The 12,352-nt window shown below is 45.9% G+C and overlaps 1 protein-coding gene across 2 annotated transcripts; it reads left to right on the forward strand.

Annotated features, from left to right (window-relative positions):
- The first annotated feature begins 5,547 nt into the window (after positions 1 to 5,547).
- Positions 5,548 to 10,458, forward strand: LOC109917611 (ATP synthase subunit f, mitochondrial-like). 2 transcript variants are annotated; one of them, XM_020517452.2, is made up of 4 exons: positions 5,548 to 5,673; positions 7,269 to 7,376; positions 8,700 to 8,816; positions 10,331 to 10,458. In XM_020517452.2, the coding sequence occupies exons 1-4, from the start codon at positions 5,658 to 5,660 to the stop codon at positions 10,357 to 10,359; spliced, it is 270 nt and encodes an 89-aa protein (XP_020373041.1). In that variant the 5' UTR covers positions 5,548 to 5,657; the 3' UTR covers positions 10,360 to 10,458. The 2 variants fall into 2 exon arrangements, with proteins under 2 accessions (XP_020373041.1, XP_020373040.1); XM_020517451.2 differs by having other exon boundaries at positions 5,553 to 5,673; positions 7,266 to 7,376.
- The last annotated feature ends 1,894 nt before the right edge of the window (positions 10,459 to 12,352 follow it).

Genomic DNA, 12,352 nt, shown 5'->3' on the forward strand with positions numbered 1-12,352 from the left:
GCTGCCTGGCCTGCTGTGTTCCTCCAGCTCCACGCTGTGTTATCTCTGACTCCAGCATCAGCAGTTGTTGTTATCTCTGACAGTCAGGGGTGGTTAGGATTGTTGATTCTAGTGGGAATATTCTGAAAGGATTCAGCAGATCACCGTTCGACTCCAACTATCCTGCTCACACAGTCTTGCTATTGGTCCATCTTCGTGGTACATTGCTCCCCATAGCTTAGCAATAACCTGATTTGATTTGAATATTGGCGAATCAGCCTTTTTAGCCCCATTGCTGTTATTTTTACAAGTGAACTCCAAAACAGAGAACAATAACACATTTATTTTAACATCCTTTTGATGTTCCTTCTGTGCACTGTCCAGAAATTTGGTATTGAATTCCTGGAGGATTGACAATTAAAATGGGGAATGGGTGAGAGAACGGCTGATGGGGACTTGCCAAGTAACAGGCTCCTTTGCAATGTTGAAGTTTATTCATGTTGGAGAATAGGCTTCAGGCCCACAGTGAGTTGGTATCGCTCACTCACTCCAGCGTCAGGATGTCATTATCACAACCTCTGAACTCTGAGCCGATTTGACCACACCTCCCTGTCTTTAGCTTTCAGTCCTTTTTATCAGGTTGAAAGACTTGTTCCCAGGTTGACAGTGCCACCATGTGGTAGTGAGTCAGAGTGCTAGAAATATGGAAATAAGAACTAAGAGAAAATGGGTTAGCTGCGCCAAATGTAACCCATATCTTGTGATTATGGTGATGTGGAGGTGCCAGTGTTGAACTGGGGTGGACAAGGTCAGAATTCACACGACACCAGGTTATAGTCCACCAGGTTTATTTGAAAACACAAGTTTTCGGAGCCCTGCTCCTTTGTCAGGTGAGGTGGACTTCACCTAATGAGGGAGCAGCACTCCGAAAGCTTAATAAACCTGTTGAACTATAACCTGGCATCGTGTGACCTCTGACCTTGTGATAAGGGGCCTAGGAGTATGTGGGAATGGGTGACTGTGCTAAAAGTGACGCATATCATAACAGAGTCGATACAGTGTGGAACTGGAGGAACACAGCAGGTCAGGCAGCATCAGGAGATTCGATGTTTCAGGTTGGGACCCTTCATCAGGCCACCATCTGCTCTGACACAAAATGCTGACTTTCCTGCTCCTCTGCTGCTGCCTGACCTGCTGTGTTCCTTCAGCTCCTTACTGTATTGACTCTGAGTTCGAGCATCTGCATTTTTTGCTATCTCTGTGTCATAACAGAACCAGGTATGTTGAGGGTACAAAGCATGGAAGGATAGAATCAAGCTCTGAAGCTACTGAAACTTGATGCTGAGTCCCAGAGGTTGCAGGGTCCCCAAGATGAAGCTTGGTGTCATTTTTGCAGACAAAGTGTATGAGCAATGCAGTTGCCCAGTCTGTGTTTTGCCTCATTGATGTAGAGGAGACTGGACTGTGAGCAGTGAATACAGTAGACTGGATTGAATGGAGTACAGGTAAACTGCTGCTTCACCTGGAAGGTATTTGTAGGGATTGGAACAAGGTCAGCTGGGTGGACTTTATAGAATATGAGTTCCCTGATTGGGGTTGTTAACCCGGTCCAATCAGGGAGCCCCGACTGACAGATATAAACAGGAGTGTCAAGGGTTCTGCTCACTCTGAGAAAGCTGGATGTGCGTCAAGGACTCGCCACATGTAAATAACGGGTGACTTGGTGACAGGATACCAGGCTCTGTGACTTTATTTCAGTATGAGTTTCCAGTTGCTTGTTGTTTCAGCACAGCCCCAAGTTCCCACATCAATGCTTCTGTTTCGGGCCTGCAGCAGTGCTCTGGTGAGGCTCAGGACAAGCCTGAAGAACAACATCTCATTTTCCACTTGGGGATCCATTCAGCCTTTCAGTCATGTGGACCCCTAGCCCATTTTCACATGATATTGGATACATTCAGCACAGCTCGATTCTCGTTCTTAGCTCTGGTTATCACTTATTCAGCTTTTCTCCTGCTATCCATTATCTCCTCCTTTACGTCACTCTTTCACATCTCTCTTTCTCTGGGCTCCATCTCCATGTATCCATTCATCTCTCCCCTTCCCCTCCCACCATCTCCAACTTCGGCTTCAGCATAAATATCAGTTTTTCCTAGTTACCCACAGCTCTAATGAAGAATCTCTGGAATAAAAACATTAACTCTACTCTCTTCCCACAGATGCTGCCAGACCTGCCGAGTTTCTCCAGTGTTTTCTGTTTTATTTGAGACTTCCAGCAACCGCAGTTATTTCAGAGATAGTAGTAACTGCAGATGCTGGAGAATCTGAGATAACAAGGTGTAGAGCTGGATGAACACAGCTGGCCAAGCAGCATCAGAGGAGCAGGAAAGCTGACGTTTCGGGCCTAGACCCTTCTTCAGAAAACCAAAATGTCAGCCTTCCTGCTCCCCTGATGCTGCTTGGCCTGCTGTGTTCACCCAGCTCTACACCTTGTTATCTCTTAACCGCAGTTATTTGTTTTATTTTACATGAATGTTGAGTTCTTCCAAAGAAGAGTCATGCTGGACTTGAAATGTTAACTCTGTTTCTCTCTCCACAGATGCTGCCAGACCTGGTGAGGTTCTCCAGCACTTTTTATTTTTACTTTATGTTGGAAATGCTCAGCCTCCCCGTGGACTTCAGACAATATGTGAGACATTATGTGCTGAGTTTTCTCCAGCATTTTCTGGATAAGGGAGCTGTAGAACTCACTGCCTAAATATTTTCTTCATCATCTTTGTCAACACACTCCTTAAAACCTGTATCTTTGATCAAGCCTATGGGCGTCAGTCCTAATGCTTGCTATGTGCCTCTGTGTCAATTTTTGTTTGATTTTGCTCTTGTGAAGGACCTTGGGGCATTTTACTACACTAAAGGCGCTATATAAATCCAAGCTGTTATTACTGCACTCTCCACCTTTATACGAGATACATCAGCAGAGATGATGATATAAATGTTGAGTACGCTTCCTATTTCTAGTTCTTTTTTTTAAAGTTCATTCCGAGGATGTGAGTGTCACTGGCATAAAATGCCCATCCCTAACTGTACAGAGGCCAGTTAAGAGTCAACCACATTGCTGTGGGTCTTGAGTCATATATAGGCCAGACTGGGTAAGGGTGGCAGTTTTCTTCCCTAAAGCACATCGGTGAACCAGATGGGTTTTTATTTTCTGATAATCTGTAATGGTTTCATGGTCATCCTTAGACTCTTAATTCCAGATGTGTATTGAATTCAAATTCCATCACCCACTGTGGAGTGAATCAAATCCTGGCCTGCAGAACAAAGATCATTTCTGATTCTAATCTCTTCTCGATGCCTGATTTCAAAATGCAAAATGTGGAACAACTTTGAACAAACTTGAAGTTCGAAATCACATGAAAAGTTGGAGCCTTGAAATGTAATATGCTGTGTTGGCACTGAAGATTTAGATTTATTGATTTGTCACATGTACTAAGTATAGGAATACATCAGTACAGTGAAAAGTGCACAAAGCCACCATTCACTGACACTCACTTGTTTAAAAAAACCAGAATTAAAAGACTTAACAGAGCCAAAAGGTAAGCAAGAAAAAAAATGGCCAAATCTCAGAGTCCCATCTCCACAATGGTACAAGCAGCGCTCCGATTGCTAGGACACCCAGGAGGTCACCACTGCCAAGCGAAAGGCCCACTCTCACTGGTGTCACTGCCTCACCGGCTCGCTGTCACCGCGATGTCACTCCGGCCCACGCTCGTCCACCGTCGCTGCAGGGCATGGCCCGCGCATTCAGCTCCCGCCACGCGGCTCCTGGTCGCGACCCAGCTCCTTGCTGGGGGGGGGGGGGGGGGGGGGGGGGTGTTGTTAGAATTACTGCAGAGAGGAGAGGGAAGTAAGGAAAAGGAAAAGGAACTGGCGAAGAGAGTGGAGCTCTGAATGAAGCAACATACCCTGCTGCCGTAGCGATGTGGCTTTTCCAAATGGAGGAATTAAATTTGGTGGGATGGTCAGGAATTACTGGGTGGCCTGGTGGCTCAGTGGTTAGCAATGCTGCCTCACAGCATCAGAAGCTGGGGTTTGATTTTACCATCGGGTGACTGTCTGTGTGGAGTTTGCACATTCTCCCTGTGTCTGTGGGGTTTTCCTCTGGGTAGCTTGGTTCCCTCCCACAGTCCAAAGATGTGCAGGTTAGGGTGGATTGGCCATGCTAAATTACCCAAATGTCCAGGGATGTGCAGGTTAGGTGGGTTAGCCATGGGAAATGCAGGGTTACAGAGAGATGGTATGGGGTGGTTCTGGGTGTGATGCTTTTCAGAGGGTTGGTGCTGACTCGAGGAGTTGAATGGCCTGCTTCCACACTGTAAAGATTCTAAACTTGTGTCTTGTTTTTGATATTGCTAGCACTCTCCCCTCTGAGTCAAAAGGTTGTGGGTTTCAAGACCCATCTCAGAGCATAGATATCCCCAGATAAATACGGAAAGAACTGTGGATGCTATAAATCAGAAGCTGCTGGAAAAGCTCAGCAGGTCTGGCAGCATCTGTGAAGAGAAAACAGAATTAATGTTTTGGGCCTGGTGTTCTAAGGAGGGGTCATGTTTTGGGCCTGGTGGTCTAAGGAAGGGTCATGTTTTGGGCCTGGTGTTCTAAGGAAGGGTCATGTTTTGGGCCTGGTGTTCTAAGGAAGAGCCATGTTTTGGGCCTGGTGTTCTAAGGAAGGGCCACGTTTTGGGCCTGGTGTTCTAAGGAAGGGGTCGTGTTTTGGGCCCGGTGTTCTAAGGAAGGGGTCGTGTTTTGGGCCTGGTGTTCTAAGGAAGGGGTCGTGTTTTGGGCCTGGTGTTCTAAGGAAGGGGTCGTGTTTTGGGCCTGGTGTTTTAAGGATGGGTCACTGGAGCGTTAACTTTGATTTCTCTTCACAGATGTTGCCAAACCTGCTGAGGTTCTGCAGCAATTTCTGTTTTTGTTACAGCTCTGTCAGCTCCTCTCAGCTAGTGTGGTACCGAGGCAGTGCTGCTCTGTTGGAGGTGCTCTCTTTTGAATGAGACATGAAGCTGAGGCCCCATCTACACAGAGGCCACTACTTCGAAGAAAGGGCCAGTTTCCTCGGCAATGTCTAGCCAGTGAGACAGATTATCCGGTTATCACTTTGCTGTTGTTTGTGGGATCTTGCTGGGCACACCTAAGCTGGCGCGTGTCCAACACTGGCGACAGTGAATACACCACAAATAAAAAACCCAATTGGCTGGACAGGGATAGTAGGAACTGCAGATGCTGGAGAATCCGAGACAACAAGGTGCAGGGCTGGATGAACACAGCAGGCCAAGCAGCATCATAGGAGCAGACGGCCTGAGCTTGTGAAAGGCGCTATACAAACGTAAGCCTCTCCCCGGGTTCAAACGTGCTCTGCCAACGTGAGCTGATGAAATTGAGAAAATGCACCTCTATGAAACCATGGAGATATTTTATGTGTGTCTTTTTAATATTAAAAAAAGTATTTCGTCAACTCCGCAAAATAAAAGTGAATGAACCTGGAGTTAAGGGGGACATGGCCGGAAGGAGCGGATAGCTCGCTGCTGATTGGTCAGACGGAGAGCCCGCCCTACAAAGGCACAGATGCTATTGGAGGAGGGGGGGCTGTCAGTCAGGTGACGCAGGGAGGGTGCTGGAAGATGGCGGACAGAGCAGGTGAGGATCCGGCGGCCCCTGGATACAGTGTAACCACAGCAGGATACAGTGTTGCCAGTGGAGGGTTACTGTGTTACCACACAGTCTGACCCAGATACAATGTATCCGCCGCAGGGGCAGGGGAGCCCGGGGGAACCATCAACCCGGGCAAGGTCACCCTGACTGTGGCACAGCTCACCCTGAGGGCAGAGGCTACTGTGTGCAGTGGGCCAGAGGTAGGCGGATAGGGAGGTAGGGGAGGGACAGTGGGCCAGAGGTGTGGGGTTGGAGAGAGGGACAGGGACAGGGACAGGGACAGGGGGTCAGTGCATCGTCTCTGAGAGAGGCACTGGTGTGTAGTAAGCTGGGGACAATGTCCCAAAGAGAGGGGCAGTGAGAAACAGAAATGGCAGTGTTGGGGTGGGGGTATGTGTGGTAGCAGAAAGAGAGCAATGTCCTGGAGAGAGGGGTAGGGGTTGAGAGAACTTGGGAGGGGGAAGGTACCCCAGGGTTTGGGGCAGGGGAATGGTAAAAGAGAACTAGAGTAGTGGGGAGGTGCTAGTGGAGGTGGGGGAAGTGTTGGTGGAGCCTCTGAAAGAGAGGGATAAGGGCTGTGTGCATTGTGGGATATAGGGAATGAACTCTCTTTGACTGAGGCTGGGAAATATCCCAGAGAGATGGATCTGAGACTTATTTTAAGAGTATTAGGAAATGGAGGAGGTGCTAAATCTTAGAAGGAAGAGTTAGAGATTGGAACAGATTCCACTGGGAGAGGATGGTGTCTCCTTTTTTGAGAGGGTCTGGAAAAGAGTGAACTGGGGTGGGTTGTATTGCAGGGTAGGAGATACAGAAATGTCCCAGAGAGTGTGGGATTGGGACACCAGGTTTACCCAGTTAGTCTGGTATTCAGTTGCTACTGGCAATCTGAGAGATCAGGGTTTGGAAACTGGCCTGTTGGGTTCAGAGTGTACTGTAGGCGAATCTAAATCTAATCACTTGTTTTCGGTAGGGGCTACAGCTCAGTTGGTTGGATGGCTAATTTGTGACGACATTGTGGGTTCAATTCCTGTGCTGGCTGAGGTTACGATGAAGGCTCCTCCTTCTCAACCTTGTCCCTCTTTTGAGGTGTGGTGACCCTAAGGTCAAACCACCTCCAGTCCTGTGGTCCTCTGGAACGATGATGATTGTACCTTTTTAATAATCTTGAGGCCCAGGCTAATGCCCTGGGGACTTGGGTTCAAGTCCCACCATGACATGGCATGGAATTTAAACTACACTAATAAGTCTGCAGTATGATGCTGGTCTCTGTGATGGTGACCATGACAACTGTTGTTGTATAAACCCATATGATTCACTAATGTCCTTCAGGGAAGGAAATCTGCTGCCCTTGCCTAGTCTGGTTTACGTGTGACTCCAGACACCGCGATATGGTTGCCTCTTCGGCTGCTCGCTGAAATGGGTGAGCAACCACTCAGGTTTAGGGCAGTTACGGATGGGCATTGAATGTTGGCCTTGCCAGTGGCACCCATAAACAAATAAGATTGTAACATGCTTTCTTTGCTACCTTCTCCTCTTATCTCCCTCACCCTGACACTGCCCTCCTGTTTGGTCAGCAGTTCCAGTTGCGGAGAAACCTCTGATGGATGTGAAGCTAGGGGAGCTGTCCCGATGGATCACTGCACGAGATTTCACCCCCAATGGCATTATCGGGGCTTTGCGTAGAGGTAAGAACGTAATCTGACCAAATCTGCAAATAATTGTGCAGCATGTTGTAATGGAAACGTTTGACCATTTCCTTTTTAATCAGGCTTTGTATCTGTTCATTAATTCCTACCGTATCCAAAGGCCTGCAGTTGAATGGAGGGCAGTTGTGAGGCTCAATACAACCTTATTTTATCTATAATAAACACACTAAGCATTGGAGAAACTCAGCAGATATAGGCAGCATCTGGAGAGAGAGAAAAACAGAGTTAACGTTTTTAGGTCCAGTAAGATTCTTCTTTGGAACAGTTCTGAAGAGGTGTCACTTTTGACTGGAAACGTTAACTCTTTCTCTCTCCATAGATTCTCCCCACTTCCTTAGTTTCCCTGGCACTTTGTGGATCCTGGAGATCAGAAATAAAAAGTGTTTTGCTCTTATTTTGGTTACTTCAGATTGTTGAGGACAGAATGGTTCTGGGCATACTGCCCTGTACACATGTAGTTGTGCAAGCACAGTTCTGTGTTTTATACATTAGCTAGATTTATACAGTGTAGAAAAGGCCCTTTGCCCCATCAAGTCTGCACCATCATAACTACCGCTAAAGGTGCGCTAATCCCAATTTCCTGCACTTGTTCCGTATCCTTGAATGTTATGATATAATGGTCTACTGAGGAGAGCAATAAGGTGAAAAATAGTCTCGGGTGTGGCTTAAAGGGAGAAGGAAAGATATGAGAAATTAGAGGGAGAAACAAGAAAATATACCCACCTCCACACACAGGCCCTATCTTGACATGGACTACTTTCAGCACAGCCAGCTCACATTTTCATCTACTCATTGTCCCTAACATCAGCTTTTCTTCTTCCCTGGCTTACTATCAACCATCCTTTGTCTGCCTAATTTTCATTGTCAGTCTGGAGTCTGTCCATGTATCACCTCCGTTCCGCTACCCCTGTCACTTTATCTGCAGCTCCCCCTACCCCCACATCCAGTCCTGAAGAAAGGTAATACCAGAAACATTGACTGCTCCTTTCCTCCAGATGCTGCCTGGCCTGCTGTGTTCTTTTGCCCTCCTGTTTGTCTACCTTGGATTCCAGCATGTGCAGTTTTTTTTTTGTCTCTTAACCCCGAAATATTCGTTTAGTACCTCACCCATCTCTTGTGGTTCTGCACATAGATGACCACATTGATCTTTAAAGGGGCCTGTTCTATCCCTAGTTGCTCTTTTACTCTTTATGTATTTGTAGAATCATCTTTGGATTTTAAAATTGTACAAAGCCATGATCCCATATGGATGAAGTGCTACTGACTATTTTAACTGTGCTCTCTTTTCCTGTTTCTCTCCAGGCCATGACCGGTACTACAATAAGTACATTAATGTGAAGCGAGGTGGGATTGGGGGAATTGCCATGTTGCTGACTGGTTACGTTCTGCTCAGTTACATCTGGGAGTACGAACACCTCAGTAAGTGGAGCCTCTTGGGCTGGATGCTTGTCGTTGAATACATTAGAGTAAATGGTCACACACATTGCAATTACACTGAGGCACCAAAGAGTACAATATGCTGAATGAAGAAAAGTGAAATACTAGTGCACTTTCCAGGAAGTCCAATTTGAACTGTTTTGCAGTGTACTTTAGACAGTTTCTAAATAGTATATTTTTCAGGATGAAAATGGGGAACAGAGTTGATTCCAACTCTTTATTGGGCTGTTTGAATGATCGGAGCATGTGACAAATGGCCAATTAATTCCAGTCTCGCCAATGACACTCGTGTCCTGAAAATGTTTTTCCTTCTCAATCACTGTCCGAGAAGCATTTTGGAACAGTTGGTCGAGCACCACATGGACCATGGTGCTCCAAGAAGATGGTCCACTGCCACCTTCAAGGGGCGATTAGAAAATCAACAAATAAATTCTGTCTTGCAGCACGTGCCTGTGTCCCAGGAAGTATTCTCTGGGACAACTTTACTGTTGTATTTGGCACTTCAGCTATAATCCTCGTTACTCGCAATCCATCCTGTTTACGCAGACAGGCGCTGATTTATGAGGATGTTGCCAAGCCTGGGGGGTTTGAGGGAGAGGCTGAATAGGTTGGGGCTATTTTCTTTGGAGTGTCAGAGCCTGAGGTGACCTGATAGAAGTTTATAAACTTTTTCATGCAGAGCGTGGTGCATGTTTGGAGCAAGCTGCAAGACAAAGTGATGGAGGATGGTACAATAACCACACTTAAAAGGCATCTGGATGGATATACGAATAGGAAACATTCCGAGGGATATGGGCCAAATTTTAGCAAATGGGAGTAGATTAATTTAGGTTAGCATGGACAAGTTGGACTGAAGTGTCTGTTTCCATGCTGTACAACTCCATGACTCTGTAAGCCGCCCTGCAGCCGAACAGAATATAGCGTGAGCGGTGTTAAGATCATGCACAAACATCCTGCTGTGAGGAGCTTTACAGTGCACGTGGATGAACTGTGTCAGAAGTTTCATGGGTTCAGGTCCCACTCCAGAAACTGGAGTACATACTCCAGGCTGACTTGCAGTGCAGAACTGGAGGAGTGATGCACCACCAAAGTTGCTGTCTTTTGACTAGGACCTTAATACTAGGCCCAGTGTGTCACCTTGGGTGGACAAAAAAATCTCCTGGCACTATTTATAAAGAGCAGGAGGATGCGTGCCCCAATATCTAGGTCAATATTTGGTGCTCAATCTCCAAAGAACGTGTGATTTTTGGTCATGAATGCATTGCCATTTGTGGGAGCTGGCTGTGTTGAAATTTGTTGCTAAGTTTTCATACAATAGTCACTTTACTTCAGATCAAAAGTACTTCATTGGCTGTGAAACACCTTGGGCTGCCCTAAATGTTGTGAATGGTGCTCTGGGAATGCTTCCCCAAGCTGTAGAACTAATGCATTCTTGCTATCAGTCAGTAGCTTTCTGCAATCAATTGTTAACTTTCTTAACTTTATTTTCCACTCAGAGCACGAGCGATGGAGAAAGTACCACTGAATTGCTGCTAAGTTCCACTCGCTGTATTTATGGAATTTAAGAGATGACTGTTCAAGTTAGAATCATGGAAAATAAAATTAGAACAGTTTCAACATTGAATTGTTCATTCTTTGGCTTCTTCACTCTGTATCGTGACTGAATATTCCCAAGTGCGGGTACAATATGAACTGAGCAGAGTGCCTGTTACTAGGGAAGTGCTAGAGTCTATTATGAAGGATGTTATTAGCAGAGCATTTTGAAACACTTAATGTGATCAAGCAAAGTCAACATGGCTTCGTGAAGGGGAAATAATGTCTGACTCATTCTTTGAAGAGGTAACCAGCAGGATAAAGGGTAACTAGTCGATGTAATGAATTTGGATTTCCAAAAACTGTTTAATAAGGTGTTGCACACAAGGCTACTTCATTTTTAAAAAAAACTCATTTGTGGGATGTGGGTGTCGCTGGCTGGCCAGCATTTCTTGTCCATCCCTAGTTGCCCTCAAGAAGGTGGTGGTGAGCTGTCTTCTTGAACCTCTGCAGTCCACCTGCTGTGTGTTGACCCACAGTGCCATTGGGGAGGCAATTCCAGGATTTTGACCCAGCAACAGTGAAGGAATTACGATTTATTTCTAAGTCAGGATGGTGAGTGGCTTGGAGGTAAACTTGGCAGGGGCTGGTGTTCCCATGTATCTATTGCCCTTGTCCTTCTAGATGGAAGTGGTCGTGGGTTTGGAAGGTGCTATCTGAGGATCTTTGGTGAATTAATAAGATAGGAGCCCCTTGGAGTAATGTAAGCATGGATAGAACATTGACTTAACTAATGGGAGATAGTTGGGATAACGACCATTTTCACAATGACAACCTATAACTCGTAGTGTGCCACAGGGATCAGGGCTGGAACCACAATTATTTACCATATATATTCATTACTTAGATGAGAAGATTGTACTGTTGCCAATGATACAAATAGGTGGGTTTGCAAGTGATGAGGATGACAATGTACAGAGATTTTTAGACAGTGGGTAAAAACTTCACTGATGGAATATGTAGGAAAATGTGAAGTTATATTCTGTGGCAGGAAGAAAAGAACTGATGAGGTCCTGACTCTCTCCCCTCCTCCACAGCTGGTAGCCAAAGAATTCCAAAAGTGATTGATCACTCTCAACATCCAGAGTGTCCCACCATGTGCGGCATCATGACGTGCTTGTTTGTTTATTTGAAGTCTGAGGTGGGGTGGAGGGGGGAATGGTTTGGAAGGGGTTGGGAGAGCTCTCCTGTGGTTGGAGTCATACCCAGCAGAAAGGAAGATGATTGTGGATTTAGAGACCACTCATTTTAGCTCCAGGAGTTCCTCAGGGTAGTGTCCTGGGCCCCATCATCTTCAGCTGCTTCAGTAAATCTCCCTCTGTCATAAGGTCAGAAATGGGGATGTTCACTGACAATTGCATGATGTTTGGCTCCATTTTTGGACGGTGCCCAAATTCAGCCAGACTTGAGCTAAGGGTGGACAACATTTGTGCCCATAGATGCCAATGCCCATTTCCAATGAGAGCTGACATTGACACTCAATGGCATTATCATTGAATCCCCACCATCAACATTCTGGGGGTTACAATTGACTACATTACTGAACTAGGCCAGAAATACTGTGGCCACAAGAGGAGGTCAAAAGTCAGGATGTCAGTGGTGAGTAACTTGCCTCTTGACGACTCAAAGCCTGCGAAACATCTACAGAAGTGTGAAGGAATACTCTTAAATATGCTTGAATAGATGCAGCTCCAATATTCAGAAGATTGACACTGACACTGTGCAGAGTGTAAATTTAAACAGCACCCTGGTCAGCAGTTTAGATATTTATACTCTCCACCACTAATGTAGGATAGTTAGTATGCCATTATATAAAATGCATATGCGTTGGGAGCATAGGAAATGATGGAGAATATGGGAGCATAGGAAATGATGGAGAAGCAGGAAATGGTAGAGACATTGAATAAATTCTTTTCATTGATCTT

This window comes from Rhincodon typus, chromosome 37 (assembly GCF_021869965.1).
Source record: "Rhincodon typus isolate 14 chromosome 37, sRhiTyp1.1, whole genome shotgun sequence".
In the NCBI taxonomy this organism is placed as follows: Eukaryota; Metazoa; Chordata; class Chondrichthyes; order Orectolobiformes; family Rhincodontidae; genus Rhincodon; species Rhincodon typus.

What these genes read in the sequence shown, in the direction of transcription:
- LOC109917611 (XM_020517451.2), top strand. An exon ending in TATCGGGGCTTTGCGTAGAG is followed by an intron (nt 7,377 to 8,699) that starts GTAAGAACGTAA and finishes GTTTCTCTCCAG; the next exon opens with GCCATGACCGGTACTACAAT. An exon ending in CTGGGAGTACGAACACCTCA is followed by an intron (nt 8,817 to 10,330) that starts GTAAGTGGAGCC and finishes TTTTCCACTCAG; the next exon opens with AGCACGAGCGATGGAGAAAG.